Genomic DNA, 22,308 nt, shown 5'->3' on the forward strand with positions numbered 1-22,308 from the left:
ATGTTAGTTTTCTTTGAAAAATCGTATTCAGGGGATCCCTGGGTGGTGCAGCGGTTTAGCGCCTGCCTTTGGCCCAGGGCGCAATCCTGGAGACCTGGGATCGAATCCCACATCAGGCTCCCGGTGCATGGGGCCTGCTTCTCCTTCTGCCTCTCTCTCTCTCTCTCTCTCTCTCTGTGTGTGTGTGACTATCATAAATAAATAAATATTAAGAAAAAACATTAAAAAAAAGAAAAATCATATTCAGAAAGATCTCCTTTAGTGAGAGAGCGCTAGAAGCCAAATCCTGTGAGCCTTCCAGTGGTCACTGAGGAGGCATTTGAGGAATAACAATTAAACACAGAGCACATCTCAGTAAAAAAGAAAATTCCAAAAGAATAAAAGCCCTGATTCCTCAGAAACCCTACATCTAACAGTAAGGACAAAATTAAATGAGAATAAACTTGTACAGCTACAGATACAAACCCAAACTTTTGGGTTATTCAGTGTTCAGGAGAATTACAGAATTACTAAGTCCCAAATATAGACAAGTTGATTCCATTCCCATAGTTTTTGCAGGGGGTAAGGATAAGTGCAGAAGAAGACTGAGCTTTCCTTAGAAGCCAGGTATGATGAATAGTCCACATGCCTCATTCACATGACTATTCCGTTTGGTTCAGGAGTTCTATCACTGTTGAAGCTCTAGATTGACAAAGCCACACCAGTTGAAGAACATAAGGATATAAGGCAGTCTATATCCAGTTATTATTTTTTAATCCTTACTTTCTGAAGGAAAAAGTATCTTATCAATCCTAGTGTTGGATTTTACTAGGATAAATCTATTAGCCAGTTAAATTATTCACATGTAGAAATTAAGTATATAAACTATTCTCCACAGTTTAAGTCATCAAAGACTTTATACTATAAAAACTGACAGCATGTTACAAGGCTTTAATAACTGAAACCACTAAGTTAACATGGCTCTATTAAAAAAATAAATTAAGATCCCACAGTAACAAAAATACTACAGTACTATACAATTACAGTTTTATATCTTAGTGACCAAAATTTACCCCCCTTAGCATGAGTTTTTTCAGAAATATGCACAAACACGGTTTCTATGATAATTTTAAGATTCACACATAACAGCCTACATCAAGCTTCCAAACTAATATAAGCTTTTATTCTTTTATATTCTAACACACTTGATATGATATGTGATTTTAAATTTTCTAATTTAATGTCTAACAGTAATTATAAATATTGGCATAATATAAATACTATGTAACTGTAGTAATAGCCCATGAGCCAAAGTTGCTTATCAATCCATTAGTTCATTTTAAACTAAAATAAAGTCTGCTTGAGGTTCTCTGCCTCTACTCTTCCCCCTGCTTACACACTCTCCTGTTTTCTCTCTCTCTCAATAAATAAACAAAACCTTTTAAAAAGCATTTAATATTCCCCTTTGTTATTTGCAAAATGGACAATAAACATGTCAGGCTATAATACTAAAACCAAACACATTTTATATACACTGGCTAGATTCATTTTTGCCAGCTTAATTCAGACCTCGTCCAATGAAAATATATCATATTTAAGCATTAGCTATATTTAAATAAATAACATGAATGTTTACTGAATATACCTTGGTTGTTTTAAAGACTTACTTCTTGGGTCTTTTCTCTGGACGTTAAAAATAGTGCTTCTACCACTGTGGGTAGCAATAGATACTTCACATATCTATGTGTTACCACAGAACATATAATAATGTGTGGCTGATCAGTCCACCTAGAAATAGTTCCAAATGGTCACACTTTCCACATTTCCATGCAGGCTCCCCATCATCTCAGTCTTTCAGATGAGTGTAGAACTATCCATGTGGATGCCTAAAATACAAAGACACTTAAAACAACACAAATATTAACTGTACAAAGATAGTTGAACATTCTCATGGGGAAAATGTCTTCAGAGAAAGACAAAGCTGCTAATGTTGGGAAAACTATGTAAAAATTGGCCTAACTAGTAGAAATTAGCTTGATCAAGCCTTTATTTACCAATATAAAAACACTCAAATTTTTAAAAATAACCTTAAATTAGTTACTTGAATGAATCTCTTATTAGGCAGTTATGGCGAGGCAACCAAAAAGTATTTTATTCATATATATGAACATTAACATGTCTCTGTGCCTAACAAAACAAATTCTGAAATTTGCTTCCTGGAAGACCAATGACTAAACTCTTTTATCTCTTCAGTTATTCATAATGTATCTCTAAGGCTGCTTCCATAATGGAAAGCATTTTTCTACCTTTCCCCAGTTTCATACCAAAGAATTAGGGCCTTCCACATACTTATGAGGGATATATATGAACAGGAAAGCACACCAGAGAAACATCTAGGCGATGAAGAGGAACTCCAGCCTGGGCAGATATTTGAATCCTCAGAAATCTCTTGGGCCATTGTTATCAGGAAAATAATCTTTCCATTTATATATGCAGGCACAGCCTATGGCTTTCCACATCATTACTGTATTCAATGAAAGAGAATGTAAGGACATTACACATTAGTTTATGAGAATATTTGGAATAAATTCAAATAAAGTTACCCCTTCTGGATAGTTTTCTTCCCAGATAAATCCCTAGAGGAAAAAAGCTAGGTTCTTGCCAAGAAAGACTAGCAGACAGTCAAACGTGTGAAAAGCCTCTAATTTGAACAGAAAAAATATATATATCAAACAAATAATAAATTGTGAATTTCATTTAGGAGAACATTTAAGTAAGGCAAGTCTTATCTATACCAAAGTGAAAGGAAAACCAGTCTCAGATTTACTTATCCAATCATGTCTGCAACAAAGGAGGTCCTATCTCTACCTGTTAGCATCTCTAATCAAGAGGCCCTGGGGCTCAGAGGGAGAAGGCCTTAGGATGAGGGAAGTTACTGAGGTCAAAGTTGCAATTCATAAAAAGAGAAGGAGTCACAGTTATTTAATTCTGTGTTGGAATGGATGCCGTTGACCAAGGCCTGAACCTATGTCAACTGACATCATAATGATTTTCAGTGCATTAATTCAATCCCTTAATTTCAGTCCAGTGTCAACTGAGTAACTGTTTCTATAAGAAACAAATTATTTTCCAACAAAAGCCTGCTTCTATATCAAATATCTAAGGGCTTCAACTCACTCATTTTTCAATAGGTTATGATGGGCTCCATTGAGCATCTTGATCTCTACATATGTTTAGCTGTAAATTGTGTCTTCTAGATGATAAGGATCATACATAAAGAGCCATTAAAATACATATTTATGTTAAAAATAAAGCTTTAAAGGCAGCTAAGCTTTTAACTTAAGAAATTACAAAACGAGGACTAAATTAAAGACAAAATAAAGAAAAAAAGAGGAGGTAATGAAGATCGAAAATCAATATAATAGAAAGCATAAAATAAACTAAAAGGACCAGAAGTTGGCACTTTTATAATACAACTGATAAATTTCTAGCAAAAGTAATCAAGAGAAAATTACCAATATCAGAAATTTAAAAGCAGATAAAATCAAGATATGCTTCAGATTTTAAAAGGACAATAAATGGTTCTTAAGAAAAACATCATTGCAATAAATTTGTTACCTTAGATAAAGTGGGAAAAATAAAGGAAAAAACACAACTTTCTGAAAAAGACTCAAAGATATATAGAAAAGTTAAATACTCATATCTTTCTGAGAAATGAACTGCCTCTTTTTTGTAAACAACATGATTGTGTCATAGAAAACTCTAAGGAATCCACACAGGTTACTAGAAATAATAAGTGAATTTAGTGAGTTTTTAGGACACAAGTTCCAAATAAAATATTCAATTACATTTCTACATATCCATAACAATTGAAAAATTACAAAATGTTAATCACCCTTTACATTAGTATCTGAAAAACAAAAACACTTCGGGAAACACAACATTCCTCCACTAAAAATTACAAATATTGCGATGCCTGGGTGGATTAGTGGTTGAACATCTGCCTTTGACTCAGGGCATGATCCTGGGATCTGGGAATCAAGTCCTGCATCAAGCTCCTTGCAAGGAGCCCTCTGTCTATGTCTCTGCCTCTCTCTGTGTATCTGTCAGAATAAATAAATAAAATCTTTTTTAAAAAGTAGAGACGCTTTCTAAAAATATGAATTAAAATAAAAATTATAAATATTAACAAAACACAATTTTTAAACACCCCAATAAAGTGATACCTTGTGCTCCGGAACCAGAAAATAAAATACTGTTAATATGCTATGCACTCCAAAATGATCTACAGATTCAATTCAATATACATAAAACTCTAGCATACACTTTAAGAGATGTGGACAGTTATATTTCCCGAAAATAGATACAATATCTTCCATCCCACATGCTGCTCTGCAATATAACTTTGCCATCAAGTGTTCACTTCCCACTAAACGTCATCACCTAGTTCTCCACCACCTCAAACCTGGGCATGCAATATGCCTGCTTTGAGCAATAGAAGATGGTAAAAGTGATATTGTGCTGGTTTTGGAGATAACCTGTAATCATCCTGATTCCTTCCACTTTCTACAACTAAGATCCATGAGCACAATGTAAAAAGTCTGACTATCCTGCTTGTGGTCCTCCATCTAGTGGGAGAGGGACAGGGACCCCTTGGGTTCCTTTCAGTCACCATTTCCAAGATACTTTGAACATGAATGGAGCTGCCCTGGATCCTGCAGTCCCTCAGTTACCAGTTGAATCCAGAGTGACTTCAGTTCTAGCCACATGAAGCAGAAAAAAAATACCCAGCCAACCTCCGCCTGAATTGCTGATTGACAAAATTTTGAGGTAAATTAAAATAGCTGCTGTTTTAAGTCACAAAATTTTGGAGTCATATGCCATGTAGAAAAAGGTTACCAGGCCAAAAAAATGGAACCTGAAAGTGTGGTGTTCCCATAACAAAAAATGTAAAGCATGTGGTGTTGGCTTTACATTTTTGTAAGAGGATGGGAGCTGGAAGGGTGTCAAGGCATCTGTAATTAAAACTTTAAAAGACAGGAGAAATTGTCCTTGGAGGCTGAAGAAAAAGTGATTCATGTTACCAAGCCCTTGAAAAGTTTGGCTATCTCTCACCTATAGGAGTGTGGAAAATGGAAGTTATCCCACCTTGAATGTATTCAACTGAGATTTCCAAATAGAATACTGAAATGCCAGCTGTTTCCTCAGCAGGGCATGATATGTTAAAAGATGGATAAAGAGAAATGAGTTAAAAGAGTAACAAGTTCTCAAGCAGAATTCAGGAGAAACATGAAGGGAGACAAAACCTGCTGGGTTTAATTATAAAACTGGTTCTCATCCCACACTCTCCAAAGAGCAAAAAGCTCTCAAAGAAAGAAATGACACCAAAATAAATATCATCTCAAAGTAGTAGAAGACTCCAGGGAAATTTAAGGTGTGTCTCATAAAGTCTCTTAACTAGAAAAAAAAATATGTCTAAGACTTAAGGGTGTTATCCCAGTGCACACCAACTTCCAGCCCAACCTGAGAGGAACCTGTCTCAAAATATTTGTGGGTGTGGCCCTCATATAAACTTCAATGAAAATGTAGAAAAAGCTCACAAAATTTTTAAGAGATTTGCACAAAAGTAAGCACCATGGTCCTCCTTGTGGATAGGAGTATCTACTTGGTTATGTTGTACACCTCCTAATTGTATATAGGGCATATAGAAGAAACAGCATGTTTCTAGTATACAGAATTTCTTTTCTCATTTCATAACATATAATTCTATTTATTTGTTTATTTGTTTTCCCTGATTTAATAATATACAATAGATATGTAATGTATTAAGTTTAAGGTGTACAACATGGTGATCTGATACATCCATATATGGCTAAATTATTCCCACAATAAGGTTAGTTAACACATATATCACCTCACAATTAGAATTTTTACGTGGAGTAAGAATATTTAAGATTCACTCTCTCAGCAATTATTTCTATGTAATACATTATTGTTAACTACTGTATTGTGCTGTATATTAACTCCCCAAAACTTATTCATCTTATAACTAGAATCTGTACCTTTTGACTAAATCTCTCCACCTCCCCAACCCTCTAGGCCCTGGCAACCACATTGTCTTGACTTCTGTAAGTTAAGTTTTTTTAATTCCACACATGAGATCATAGATTATTTGTTTTTCTCTGCCTGACTTATTTCACTTAGCATATGCCCTCAAAGTCTCTCATGGTGTTGCAATTGGCAGGGTCATCATTTTTTTAATAGTTGAATAATATTCTCTTGTGTATACATATTCCACTTTCTTTTTCTGTTCATCCACTGATGGATGCTTAGGTTGTTTCCATGTATCGGCTATTGTGAATAATACTGCCATAAACATGGGAGTGCAGATATCTCCTCTAGATTCTGATTTCATATTTTAGGATATACCCACAGAAGTGGCAATTATGGATCATATGGTACTTTTATTTTATTTATTGAGGAATCTCCATACTGCTTTCCATAGTGGCTAAAGAAATTTATACACCCAACAACAATGAACTAGGTGTCCCTTTTATCTACATCCTCTCCAGCTCGTTATCTATTAATTTTTTTAAAACCCTACCATCCTAACAGGTATGAGGTGATATTTCATTGTGGCTTTGATTTGCATATCCCTGATGACTTAGTAATGTTGAACATCCTTCCATGTTCCTATTGGCCATTTTTATGTCTTCTTTGGAAAATTTCTTTTCAGGTGCTTTGCCAATTTTTTGGCCATCTTTTTGGTTTTATTTTGTTTTGTTTTGTGCTATTTAGTTGCATAAGTTCCTCATACATGTTGGATAATAACCTTTATGAGGTATATGACTTGCAAATATTTTCTCCCATTCTGTCGGTATGTTTTTCATTTAGTTCAGAAGTAATCTGGATTTAGAACTTGAGAACCTGAACTTCAAGCTCATGTCAGAGATCTTAACTGACCCAATCCCTTCTCTGTCCTCCCTCTGAAAGTCCTGAACTACCATTTTACAAGTCTGATAAACTCAATGGGGAGATACATGGATACAGGATACATGGAGAAGAAGAAAGAGCCTAAAGATCTCAGTCTTCTAGATATCCCTGCCAAGGCACAGCTCACACAAAGAAAGTCATCTTAAACACTCCCTGAAAGCCCAGCAGTTAGCTGAATACCAGAGAAGGACTTCATGTCCTTCCTGCCACATAGGACAGAAGAATTGTTCAGTCAAGTCTTTTGGTACAATAGCTGTCTGGATTTTAACTTGAGATCCTGAATTTCAAGTTCATATCAGGATGGGATGACATCTTAACTGGCATAATTGTTTTGTGTCTTCCCTCTGGAAGTCCTGAACTGCCATTTTGCAAGTCTGACAAACTCACTTGGAGAAGGAGAAGGAGCCAGAAGAGACTAGTCATTCTAGTCTCTCCTAACAAGGCACCATTCATATGACTAAAGTCATCTTACACACTTCCTAATAGCCCAGCAATTAGCTGAATACCAGAGAGGGACCTCATAATGCCACATGGGACAGAAGAATTGTTCAGTCAAGTCCTCCCAAAATTCACATGCAGGCAGATACAGACCTGGGTATGGCAAGATATAGCCCTGTGTCTAGACAGATACAGGCCTGTGTGTGATCATATCAAGTACACATACATACACATGTGCATTCATATGGGTAGTCAGATACTCTCCCATGTGTTGTCAGATACAGACCGCTGTGTCTTCCCATTAGACACTTATGTGAAGTTGGATACAGACCTACAGATCATTGAATATGTACCTATATGTGGTAATACAGAGCTACATGAGGTCAGATATAGATCTCTGTGGTTGAATACATATTTGTGTATTGTCAAATGCAAGCCTATGTACATTCGCATACAAACATACGTCCATGCCTTTAAGAATCATGCTAGCAAAAGATACTGAGCCCTTTCTGGTCAGCTAATTGAAAATGTGAATCAAATATAAATAAGCCAAGCTCATTTTTAATTAACAAAGCCAAAAGGCAAGATTTATGTTCATTCTATGGAGATAATTAAAAAATTTTACTGAGACATTGATCAAGCATTCACAATACATGTCTCATTCTGGATGGAAAAACAAGATATGAAAACATGCCATTTTCCTAAAAATCAATGTGGCAAGTTATAAAGTTCTAAATATAATTTTATGGGAAGATTTCAAACTTCACAAAATAGTCCCAAAGCTTATCAGGAAAATAAATATTTAGAAATCACAAGAAACTTGAAAAGGCTGAGTGATTAAGGGAGATTATCCCTATGAGGCATAATGCACACTAAAATCCTTGATAACTAACATAGAATGTTAGTAGTAGGGAAATACACCAAAGGAAAAGAAGTAAGAGGAGACACCAAGAGAAGCGGAGGGGAAATGGGCCTCAAATCAAACATACTAGTTGCATAAAATGTAACATATTAAGTTAGAAAAAATTTAAATTATTACCAAAATTAATAATAACCTTGGCAGGTCAGTTTTCCTGTTTGAGGAAAACAGGTTTATATATGTTTTCATTACAAACCAAGGTAAATCCTAGATTGTTTTAAAAAGAGAACTTTTTTGAGAGTTATTTTTATTTTTTAAAAAGATGTTAAAATTTATAAATTCACTGAAAGTAAATAAAATTTTCCAAGAATGCTGTGATAGAAGAAATCAATAAGTAAATGAATATTAAAAGATAACATCCCCTAATGTAAGGGAACTTACGACCAATGAACAGGATTAACCAGGATTTTTATCTCAGAGCTTGAAAACTGTATAAATTTGGAAATTTACTAAATGTCTAAATCCACTTGGGCTGCTATAACAGAATAACATAGACTGAGTGGCTTCAACAACATTTATTTCTCACAGTTCTAGGGTCTGTGAAGTCCAAGATCACAACACTGGCAGATTCCACCTCTGGTGAAAGCATACTTCTTTGTTAACAGATAACTGTCCTTTCACTGTGTCCTCACATGGCAGAAAAGGCAAGTGAATTCCGTGGGTTCCCTTTTTAAAGAAGCACTAGTCCCATTCATAGGACCTCATCACCTAATAATATCCCGAACATCCCACCTCCAAATACCACATGTCATATGGAACTTAACTCATGAATTTTGAGAACACAAAACATCTATAGCAACATCTGATGACTTAATTATATAACTTCAGGTAAAATAAAATGTTTACTATTATTTAATGAATAGTGTTGTGTTTGGGAAGACTTTGAGATGACAAAAGAAATCTCCATGTAATAATAACTAGGATAAAAATCAGGGTATGGGATGCCTGGGTGGCTCAGTCGGTAAAATGTCTGCCTTCAGCTCAGGTCATGATCTCAAGGTCCTAGGATCAAGTCCCACATCTGGCTCTCTGCTTCTCCCTCTTTCTCTGCCTGTTTGTGCTATCTCTCTCTCTCTCTCTCTCTCTCTCTCTCTCTCACACACACAAATAAATAAATAAATAAATAAATAAATAAATAAATAAATCTCTTTTGAGAAAATCGGAATATAAAATTTCTCATACACTGTGACTTACCAGTGAAAAGGCTCCATTCCCCATACCTTGGGCACCTCATGATTTCAGGCTAAATAAAGAAGGCAGAACCATGAATTTCTTTGACTGCCTGCTTCATACCATATTAGGGACTTCTATTATATAGAAGATTTTCTTCTATTATTTCATATTAGATTTCTACTTCTATTTAGATTTCTATTTCTATTCATATTAGATTAGATTTCATATTAGAGATTTTCTTCAAGCCACATTCAGAGAGGTTTATGAAAGAAGTATCAGTTAAATAAATCAATATATGTTATTACCTCTTTATTACCTAATAACCTGCATTCTGTTAACACCAGAGGTAAGAAAGGCATGCCATATTATCAGCATGTTTCTTACCAATGATAGCTTCCAAAATATCTGGTTTCCAGTTTTGTATTGCATATGTAAAGTTCATAAATTATGTATTAAAGTAACTCTATAGGTGAAAGGAAGGGCCTAGGCCCCTAAAGGAGGCATGAAACCCTTTAAGCAAAAGAAGAGATAAGGATACTGGAAAATGTTAGAGAAATTATCAGATATCCTAAACTATCAGGAGAGATTAACAGATCATCTCAATACAAATATAATACCTAATAAAGCCGTTTCACTTGATGAGAAAATAGGATTCCCCACTCCGAAAAATAAGTAAATCTTACTTATTATACCTACATCTTTTATTCAGATTTTTCTACACTTAGTTTCCTTATGATTAACAATATAACTTAGAAGCAGCATTCCTCTTCAACATCATGTGCTAAGCAATATGAACAAAATTATAAACTTAAATATCTTGCAGATACAAAAATAAGATATATACTTCAAATATTAGTATGGACTGTCTTGTATGGAAGGAGTGAACCAAGTGTTTGTGTGAAATTTTTAAAATTATTTCTCTGAAATATATGATTAAAACAATTAACTTTGAAAAAACATTATGTAAGAGGAAATGTGTGAAAATAGTCCACTCCTTCCATTTTCCATGTGAAAATTGTCCACGGTGAGGCCAATAACATGTGTCAGTGCAGGCAAGTTTTAGTAATGGGTACATGTCACAGAAGTACAGGATTACCTATAGCATAATTCTTCATGTAGAAACTAAGTTTATAATTTCAAAGTAGACATTTCATACCCAAAAGCTAAACATCTATTTACCTAAGAATTTATGAAAATCTTAGAAGTCTATTTTGATAATTGGAATTACTTACATCATGCTTTCCATCATGTACAAGTTTATTAAACCTGAGGGGAAATCTACTACAAATAAAATAATCCTTTCCTAGAAGGAGCAACTCTTAATTGAAAAAAGGCAACACATTTCTCTTCTGCTTCATTTTCTTCTTCTGGTCCACAACTTTTTCATGGCATTTTTCATCTCTCCATTTCTCAGAGTATAGATTAGGGGGTTTAACATAGGGGTGATAACTGTGTAAAACACAGTCAAGAATTTATCAATAGGTAAGGTAAAAGGAGGTCTCACATACATAAAAATGCAGGGGACAAAGAAGAGGACCACCACTGTAATATGGGACCCACAGGTGGATAAGGCTTTGCGTCTCCCTTCCTGACTAAGAGCCTTCATGGTGTACAGAATGACTCCGTAGGAGATGAGTAGGACCATAAAGATAACCACACAGATTGTCCCGTCATTGGCAACCACGGTGAGGCCAATAACATAAGTGTCAGTGCAGGCAAGTTTTAGTAATGGGTACATGTCACAGATGAAGTGGTCGATGACATTGGGACCACAGAAGGGAAGGTTGTAAATGGAGAAAAGTTTAACCACAGCATGCAAAAACCCTCCAAACCAAGCCAACAACAGCAACAGAACACACACTCGCTGATTCATGATTGTCAAATAATGCAAGGGTTTGCAGATAGCCACGTAGCGGTCATAGGCCATGACCACCAGGAGTAAAATCTCAGCACCACCAAATAAGTGCCCTATAAAGAGCTGGGACATGCAAGCTTGGAAGGAAATGGTTTTCTTCTCATAGAGTAAGTCTATAATCATATTCGGAGTAACTGTAGTAGAATACACAGCATCCATAAATGATAAGTAACCAAGAAAGAAGTACATAGGGGCATCCAGGCTTGGGCTGACCACCACAGTTACCACAATGAGTAGGTTGCCCACCATTGTCACGATGTAGATGAGCAAGAACACAACAAATAATATTTTCTGACCTTGGATGCTCTGGGTGAGCCCCAAGAGGACAAACTCAGTCACATTGTTCCTGTGTTCCATATGTTCTTTTGCATGTCCTTATTTCAGAGTTCAGACAAAATTAGCTGTAAATATAACTATTCCTGGTAACTTCCTGAAATCTTAACACAATCTGTTTATTCATTCAACACATAGGCATTGTCATTTCTTATGTCCGGGACTTTGAGAAATTACAATACAAGACTTGATTAAAACATGTTCCCTACCCTCACCAATCTTGCAGGTTAAGGGAGAGAAAAGTTATTAAAGACGTGCTGAGAAAAGGACACATTAACAAATAAATGGGATGCCACAACCAGCTTTCCACCCGGAAGCTAGTAAAATTGTACATAAAGCAAATTATTCTTATAAAAAATTTTAAATGCATTGTTTTAATGAAAAATTAAAGCAAGACTTATATTTACTTCCCAGGTAATAAAAGAGATGACATTCCAACTTATAGAATTCTCTTATCTAATAAATGAAATTCATATATTTTACAATATTGGAATATCTTAAGGAGTCAAAAAAGATACCATATCATCAATAGATTAGATGGAAGAAAATATTTACATTTTAGAGGACATACACAGAGTTAATATCAAGATAGACACAGATATCTAAGCAATTAAATAAAAGACAACCAAACCAATGACAACATGAGTGAATCATATAAACAAGCAACTAAAGGATGACCACCACACATATGCTATGATGCTGAAACTCACCTGTGGACAGAAACATAGGAAATGAAGTAACAGTCTCATTATGAAAGTGTGAATTTGGATTCTTCAAAATCACTCATTCAAATTCTGTGGACGATATGCCATCCTTAAAATTTTCACAGATCAGCAAACAATGCCCAGAGAACGTATCAATTGAAACCATCATTAGAGATAGTAGTATCTGCCCATTAAAATATCCCTAAACCAGAAACTAGTTTCTAAAAACTTGACATTAGAGAAAGTAAATTTATTCTGGGTCTTTAAATATGAAAATAGCCAAAAAGAATACTACAGAACTGACCTAATTCTCATATATTCTGGTTACCATAAAGAATCCTGAACATGGCTGATTCTCAGAACCACACAGCAGAACTTTTAAAAGACTGTGAATTCCCACACCACCAAAAGGTAAAATGTAGAGCCTACTTTGGAATCTTACATCTAATTTCACTTCCTGAAGTACCTGAATACTGAGACAAGCATTCAATACAAGCTCTGGGTTGTAGTCCCTTCTCCTTTCTCTTTTGCACACTGATGCCATCTCTCTGCATGCACACATAGCAAGAAAACACAGGCACCATCACAAAATCTTGAATCGTTTTCATGTGAACAATTCTTTCCATGCTTACAGAAAGTCTCACTTGTTTCAGTCTTTGAAAAAAAAGTTTCCTTTTAAATTGTTCAGGTTTTTCAAATTCATTTTTCAAAATGAATGCAAAGGTCCTTAACTTAAACAAATCTAAATCTTAAAGAGATTCAAAATCTTCATGTTGGCAGAATGTGTTCTAATAACAAATGTTAAACCAGCATTTTTATTTTTAAAAAAGTCAACCTTGTGGGAGAGAAAATTGTGGATGTTTGAATAAATAAAGATTGTATGGTTTGTTTTTAATGTCAGTATAAGTCAAATAGTGAAATAGACTTTACAACAGTCAATTCTCAGTCAATTATTCTGGTCTGTATTCACTAAGCATAATTAAACTTTGGATGCCCTGAATGATGGAGAATAATTTCACATACAGATTTCACCATCTTCTGAGTCCATCCTTTCAATTCCTGAAAAAGCCCATCATGTGAACATTGATCCAAATACTCTCTGAAGTCAAGACAAAGGTCTGTAAACACTTTGTCTGCATGTGAGATACAACATATATTTCTTGAGTCATTCAACAGGTGCATTTCCAAGAGTGATTCTTCCCTAATTAAATTCATTGGGACCTTCATCATAATTTTGATGGTAGACCTACATCTCCAGAGATGCCACCAGGATAATCACTTTGTACAACAGGACTTGCAGAAACATGTCCTCTGGGGGGTTGAGGGGTTAGGCAAGGATATGGAATCCCCAAAGGACAACATAAGATTGAATCACCAAAAGAGAAATGTCCAATGTGGATAGGAATAAAATATGTTAAAAAAAACTATCTTCTTTAAAGCATGAATTTCAAAATATCCAAAGCTGTTTCAGTGAGGTTTAAGTGACGTCCGCCCACAGACATCTGAACTGACTTCTAGAAGATCATGAAACAAATTTCAGAACAAACCTTGTCTCAAATGTAGGTAAAGTAAGCTGTTCCCTAAAGGGAAGAGTTTTGAGTTTGTGACATAGAGGCACATAGGCAAGTTGATAGAACCTGTGTTAGTATGAGAGCGGGAAGGGAGAAAACTCTGTGGGAGGATTCCACTTATTTCAGAGTGTTCAGAGAACATTCGCCAAAATAGACCCTGAACTGGGCCAGAAAACAAGTGAGAATGCATTTCAAAGTGTGTAAATCATACAGAACATATGCAATGGAATTCAACAAAAATATAACAGCATTTCTCAATTACTTAAAGGCATGTTTAGAATGAAATTTCTAGTTTTAACTGCAAGTATTAGGACACAAAAGATTATAGTTAGTAAATTAACATTCCATTCTAGAAGCTAAAAATATAAATGCAAAATAAACCCAGAGAATATAGAAGAAAAGTAGTAAATAAAAGACAGAAGTCATTGAAATAGAACTTAATGGAAAATAGAGAAAATACATAAATCCACAAGATTGTGGATTTGAAAGATTCTATTGAAAGATTCATAAAATTAATGTTCCTTGCAAAAAAATAAGAGAAAGAATGATAGAATTAAAAATGAAAAGAGGGTCATCAATGCTATCTAATGACCTAAAGAAGATAATAAAAGAATATAGTAAATGAATTGATGACGGTATACTTGCCCATTTAAAAAGAGGATCTCTCTCTCTCTCTCTCTCTCTGAAAGATCCAATTTTCTAAAGAGATGCAGAAAATAATTAAAACATCGAATAATCTAATAATTTTAAGTAAATGAATTCTTTATAATTCTTTGTTTCTAAACAAAATTCTACTCCCACATTACTTTAACAATGATACTATTTCACAGTTAATCAAACATAGTACCAATCCTACATAAGCACATTCCAGGGGGGGGGAATTAAAATACTTCCTGACTCCTTTTATGCACCCAGCATAATGATTATGCCAGATGAACAAGACCATCACAGTAACAATCATCAGACCAGTCTCTCACGGTAGCAGAGACACAGAATTCTGAATACAATATTAGTTTCTCTTGGATGTTTTCCTTTGGGGTTTTTCTTTATTCTTACTGTTATGCTTTATAAGTCAGTTTTGGAACAGTGCTCAGTATGGAGCTAATTACATCCCACTACTGAGGCAAGATCTTCCAAAGTACACAGCCAGTGCCCTGCCCTGTGAATCAGAACCTACACCAGGTGATCCAGCTGGGAGGGAAAGCACGGTGCCTGGCCCAGAAAGCACCTGGCACTCTTCCCTAATGAATCCAGGTAAATCTCCACCCAGCCTCTGGTGGCTTCCTCACATGCACATACTGTTCCCAAATTTGATGAACAAATAGCAGCTCTCTAGCATGCTGATTCTCTCTCTGTCTCTGTGTGTCTGTGTGTGTGTGTGTGTGTGTGTGTGTGTGTCTCTGTCTCTCTTTCTCTCTCCTCTCATTGTCTTGGATATTCCCACTCAATCTCACAAGTTCTCTCTCATATTCTGCCTTATATATTCTCACACTCCACCTATGCTCTCCCCCTCTCTCCCTCCCTGTGCTTCTCTTTCCCTCTCCTTCCCTCTCTTTCCCCCTTACCCCTTCTCCTTCTTCCCATTCCTCCTCCTCCCTCTTTTCCCCTCTCTCTCCCCCTACTTCTCTTTTCTCCCTACACAACACTCCCCTCTCCTTTCCCCTTACTTGCTCACCTCTTCTCTCTCTCCTTCCCTTCCTCCCCTCCCCAGCCTTCTCTTCTCTCTCTATCCCTTTCCTCTCTTTTTCTCTCTCTCTCTCTCTCTCTCTCTGTGTGTGTGTGTGTGTGCGCGCGCGTGTGTGCGTGTGTGTATTTGACACCACCCTCCGAATTCTAGCTCCCTTGGATGGTTTGCTATAGGACTCTCAGTCCATGTCTTCAGTTCAGGGGGTCTGCCAGGATCTTCCTAGATATCTCTGTGCCACTTTACAGAAACTTTTGAATGCAAAGCTGGGATAATATTAAGGATCCAATTCTTTGTTTCCCATTTCCCAGTGATCACTATCAACTCTTTCTGATGTCTAGTCTTGAAAACCAGTTTTTCATATATTTCTCTGGTTTGTTTGATGCTTTAGACAGAAGGGTAAACTTAGACCCTGGGGCTTCTTCTTGTGCTGAATGAGTACAATGATAATTATATATTTTTAAATTTATCTGTATTGCATGAAAATAGGTCAATGAAAAAATGTAGATCATATTTATAGAGTCTTAAGCATAATTAATTCTACCACACTTTACAAAAATGTAATGTTATATTATGAACACAGAAGTCATAAACATAAAATTGATATCATGCTTAATAATGAAGTGCTAAAAAATACTAATTCCAGGGTGGTTTTAAAATCAGAATTTTCCTCTTCTTTATGTCATAACAGTAATACAATATAAAGTGAGGATAATAATGTACAAAGCTACCTCTGACTCTTGCGCTCCAAGAATAGGAAGTGAAGAAAAGGCATGAATGCTAGCCAAAAACAGAATCAGGGCATCAGGGTGGCACAGCTGGTATGGCGACCAACTCTTGATTTCAGCTCAGGTCATGATCTCAAGGTCATGGGATCAATGCCTCACTCAGGCTCTGTGCTCAATGTGGAGCCTGCTTGGGATTCTCTCCCTCTCCCTCTCCCTCTTTCCCTCCCCATACTTCTGCTCTCTAAATAAATAAGTAAATAAATAAATATAATCTTTAAGGCAAAAAAGGCAAAATTATAGGATGCATTCTCCCAACTTTCAGCATAATGTGTCTGCTTCCACTAGGGAGGTGAGGAAAGGGGATCATTGTGAATGCCTGCAGGGCTCCTGTCTCTTCTCCGGCCAACATGTCCACCAGAAGTGCTGACACTCACAAAGTTCATGGTACAAACAACTGCCTGTCCTATTTCTACTCTGTTCAAAAGACCATTTGACTCTTTGGGGGCAAACAACAATTGAAACCAGAGAAAGATGAAACTTGGGTGGTCTAAATTTGAAAAATCCTAGACCCACTACAAACTTCTTATTCAGATTTTGGGATAAACAGGGATGAAATTATGTCAAACCTACCATGTTTTTAAATTTAAAAATTATAAAGAAAAATATAACTCCAAGCACAGCAAAAAATGAATCATTGGACACTATTTATTCCATTTATACAAAATAAAGTTGAGAATCTGGATGAAATGGACAATTATCTAATGAAATAAAATTTACCCAAACTACCAATGCCAGAGAAAGAAAAATCAATGGATTGATGTCTTTGAGAGAAATCAATAAAGTGGAAGAAAAACTCACCACCAAGGAAACACCAGCCCGTGATACCTTCACTGGAGAATTCCACCAAAGACCACCCATACAACTGTTGTTAACAACGCTGGCTAGAGTTCAGGAATTGATTCTGCCATTGACACTCTCAGGTTGGTGGCTGTGGAGAAGCTACTTAACCCCATGAACCTCTATACAACTATAAAATGGGTCCAAGTAGAGTATGAATCTCAGAGTGTCATTTGAGGCTCAACTGAATAAACACACATAATGTGCTTACAAAAATTCCCAAAACATGATAGACAATAAATGTTAAGTGTAAGTGGTCCTCAAAAAATTTGAAATAAAATACCACCCCAGTGCTTTTTAAACTAAGAAAATACATTATTTTTAAAAGTCTAATTCCTAAGTTTCTCCATAAGGCATTCATTCAATTATTTACTGTATCCAGCACTAATCTAACTGCTAAGGATCCAGCAATGAAATTACATCCTAGCAGGAAAATAGATAATGAAATAAAATTTTAAAAGTGAAATGTATAGTGTGTCAGTTGGTCAAAAGTGCCATCATTAAGTATGAAAGTAAATGGTAAGTCTGACAGAGAGATAAGAAATGGCTCAGGGTAGGGATTATTAAAGGATGGTCTAGTGAGGCTTCCTTTATAAACTGATATCAAATCCTAGAAATATTATACAAAAAAATACAATTTTAGACCATTTTAATTTATGAAAATAAATGAAGAAATGCTACAATAATGATCCTATACAAATAAAATCCTGTAATGTAAATAATCACATTAATAGATTTAAGGAAAAAAATAGGGTAAACATCACAATAACTGCTGGAAAAGACCAGTAAGAGAAAAAAAAAATTCCTAACATTTGAAGACTAACTATTGAGTATAACTTATATAAAATTGGTGACATAACAACATCACAAATGGATAATTGAAGTGAATTTAAAACACAATTATCTCACTGTAAATCTGTACTGGAATATATTCCAAAGGCAAAAGAACTACAAATGAATTAAGCAGTATTGACTAGGAATCATGTTTTAGTAATAATGTTATCATTGTTACTTTAAAATTATATAGGTATAATACAGTATGAAACAAATAAGTAATACTGAAATAGATTCATGAATTAAGATTTGGATAACTGGAAATCCAATATGGTAAATAAAAACTGTGAGTAATATCATTATGAAAAGTCAAATTTTATTATAATTTCTAGTTCTATCCACTGAAACGGTCTTGAACAAGAAAATCAAATGCCAATATGGAAACAGATGTTCCAGTTATTAAATCATTCATAACTAAAGGGAATCAGGGCTCTTGACAAAAACTTTAATTCCAAGCACATTGGAGACAATGCAAAAGATGAGGCTTGAACATCTTATAGTGTCAGAAAGCAAGGAAATTCTTAAACACTGGAAGAGTCTGGTCAAAAGGACAGAGGATATATCTGAAAGGGTTCTCACTAGACTAAGGTGAATTGTTGTGCAAAAAAAGTTTAAATGAGTACAGTGAATTAAAATATATCCAATAGATGAAATACTAAAGACTTCAGTTACCGCTAGAAACTACTAGGGCACCAAATAATTACTCCAAAATCTTCTAAATAAGGGAAAGAATTAAGAATGCATCTTACCTTTCTTGTATGCACTTTCTTTTAGGGAAAGATTTTAAAAATGAGCAATCTTCCTTTTTAAAGAAAAATACTGGCTAATAAAAGAAGAAATATTAGAATTAGAATAACACCATTTGAAAACTCCTAAAGATATACTGAATGTAAGCAATACACCCAGTCCTTACTGAAACTATTGGTTTAAGGTTAGTGAAGAACTTTATCATGGAGAAGCAAGGCTGACAGAATCTGAACCTACAATTCAAGCTTATCATCAATATGTACCTTCTGCTGTGATGTAATAGGAAGTATTCATCACCTATAAAAGCTTTTGTTACAAAAAGCAAAACCTGAAACCATTCAAGCCTTTAGTTCCAGGTATGCTCATCAGAAATACCAAAAGTGAGGAACAATTTAAACAGTACTAGCATTTCGACTGAAACAATTTCAAACTTGTGAATATCCTAGACATGTGACCCAGTATCCCTAGCAAAGCAATAGCTGTAAAATAGCCATCAAATGAATTCTAGGATTAAAAGGAGGTTACATCATTCAAATAAAGTGAGGAGAGATTAATACTACAAAATAAAATGACCTAAGAAAATATCAAACAAATGCAAGGTCCAGATTTTTTTAATATGGTGATATGAACTATCAACAGGAAAGAGACCACTCTGAGAAAATGATGTCAACAATTCTATTGAATATAAATGGTCTAAACACAACAAATAAAAGACAAAGATTGTTCGTATTGGTTAAGAAAACAAAACACTACTGTATGCTTGCTGTCTGAAAATATTATTTTAAATGTAAATTCATAGCTATAGCAAAGTGAAAGGATGGACAACGATATACCATGCAAACCCTGATCACAACTAAACAGGAGTAGATATATTGATAAAGCAGACTAAAGGAAACTATACATTAGCAGGAATAAAGAGGACCATAACATAATGATAAGGGAGTCAATTTATCAAGAACACAGAAAATGAGAAAGGAGATGAATAGCAATGAAAAGCACTATTAACCACATTGGAATTCATGACAAAACAGCATAATACACATTCTCTTCAAATACATATGTAATATTCAACATTCAGAAGATGAAATATATTAAGATAAAAAAGGATTCTTATGAATTTTCATCATGCATACCATATTCCTTAGCAAAAAAAGAAATTAAATTCAAAATCAGCACCAAAAAGATTCTCTAAAATCTCCTGAGTATTTTGAAACTTAAATGACAAAAACAATATATGCTCTCATACGTGAACACAAAACTTTGCCAAGATCAACTATGTTCTGGACCATTAAAAATATTTTATAATAAATAAATAGATAAAAACAAACTTTAATAAATGTAAAAGTATTCAAGTCATGCATAAAATATTTTTAGATATTAATGGAATTGAGCTAGAATAAAAAACCTATTAGGGAAAATAATAATATATTTAGAAATTAAACAGATAAATACCCAAGGGCCAAAGAAGAAGTCCCAAGTGAAATTCAAAATATATTTTAAATAATTAAAACCTGAAAAAATCATTTCAAATTTTGTGGAATGCAGCTAAAACCATCCTTCCACATAAGTTGCTATTACACAGTCAACACATGTAAATTATTTAGATGTATTCTTTACAAAAGAAGGAACATCACAAATCAGTTACCTAAGTACATACCTAAAAACTTTGGGGAGGGAAACAAATTAATTTCAAGCAAAGGATAAGAATGAAAGTAGAATACAAATCAATAGAAACGAGAACAGAAAAAGGACAGAGAAACCACAAATGAAATGAAGAGCTGATTCTTTGAAAAAACTCAAGAAACCTAATAAACTTCCAGCCAGATTGATCTAGAAAAAAAAAGAGAACACAAAATTACAAATATCATAAATGAAAAACAGAATGTAATATAAGCCCAAAGACTTTAAGGAATAATAGAGTAATAGCAATGCTTATAAAGGTGAAAACTTAAAGACTTAAAGATATCCTGCACACTGTAAAATATCAAAAATAAATCATAAGCTGGAGAAATAGTATTTGCCCTCAAATGGTAAAAGGAATAATTACCTTAGTGTTTTATTAAATCATAATAATCACAATGGAAAATAGTAGTCTGCTAAAACAAGTAAAACACATTAATAGAAAATTTCACCAAAAAAAGAAAAGAAATCATTTTAAGTGTGAATACCCATATTAAATATATTTACTAAATTTCTATTAATGTAAACAAATGAAACACAGTTTCTTTTTTCTGAAACACAGTTTCTTTATTTGATTATCCAATAATATAAATATTTATCAAGCACAGACTGTTAAGAATGTGCACAAACAGGTATTTTCTAGACTGAGGGTTTAGTGTAGTTAGACCCAAGCTTGTGGATAGTAACTGGGAAATAACTACAAACATCAACATTTAAATACATAAAAAAATTTTGATCCAACAATTCCTCTTTAAAAACTTAACAAAATTTCAAAAAGATTTCATTGCAGAGTCATGGATCCCAAAAACATTGGAGAAAAAATGACAAGGATTGGAAACATAAATTTTACTTTATCTTCATAAAGAAGCTTTAAGCAATATGAGGAACCTGAGAATGAGTTACATCTATGCAGATTTGTATGGAAAAATCATCAGGAAGCTGAGTGGTGCATGCTAAAGTTACACACAGAGACATAAATACAACACATATATTTTATTAGCAAAAATCACTAAACAATCTTAGAAACTAACAATCTCAATATAATAATTGCATATGGAAGACCTGGGATTCTGGTGAGGGATGGATGTTTATTCTACACTATTTTCAATTTGTATAGATTCTATTTTTAATATTTATTACAGTCTACTACGCTTTCATTTTATTAAAAAAGTAGAATACCTCACTAAAAATTTCTTATGTAATGCAAACAAAATAGAATAAAGATGGTAGTCTACATAGCATTCAGCATGTTAACTAGTGCAATAAAAAGATTAAAGATGAAACATGGTAATCTATAGGGCTTGTATCCAAGATATATAAAGAATTTATAAAATTCAACACCTAAAACGTCAATAATCCAAATAAAAAAATGGGTAGATGACATCAATGCACATTTCTCCAAAGAAGACACACAGCCAGCCAGCATGAAAAGATGTTCGTCATTATTTACCATCAGGGAAATGCAAATAAAGCTAGAATGACATATCACTTCATTGTCACAATGGCTAAATCAACAACAGAAGAAACAACAGGCCTTAGCAAGGATGTGCAGAATTAGGAACACTTGTGTACTGTTGCTGGGAATGCTAATTGGTCCATCCACTCTGGAAAACAGTGTAGAGGTGCCTCAAAGAGTTAAAAATAGAACTAGCTAATAATCTAACAATTGCAGTACTAGATATTTACCCAAAGAATACAAAAACACTAATTTAA

At 34.5% G+C, this 22,308-nt stretch overlaps 1 protein-coding gene across 1 annotated transcript; it reads right to left on the minus strand.

The window, feature by feature from the left end:
• Positions 1–10,856: 10,856 nt before the first annotated feature.
• Positions 10,857–11,780, minus strand: LOC129503048 (olfactory receptor 4A15-like). The gene has a single exon (XM_055314933.1). It carries the CDS (start codon positions 11,772–11,774, stop codon positions 10,857–10,859), a length of 918 nt encoding a protein of 305 aa, XP_055170908.1. The 5' UTR covers positions 11,775–11,780.
• Between the last annotated feature and the right edge of the window lie 10,528 nt (positions 11,781–22,308).

Source organism: Nyctereutes procyonoides, unplaced genomic scaffold (assembly GCF_905146905.1).
Source record: "Nyctereutes procyonoides isolate TBG_1078 unplaced genomic scaffold, NYPRO_anot_genome, whole genome shotgun sequence".
Taxonomy (NCBI): Eukaryota; Metazoa; Chordata; class Mammalia; order Carnivora; family Canidae; genus Nyctereutes; species Nyctereutes procyonoides.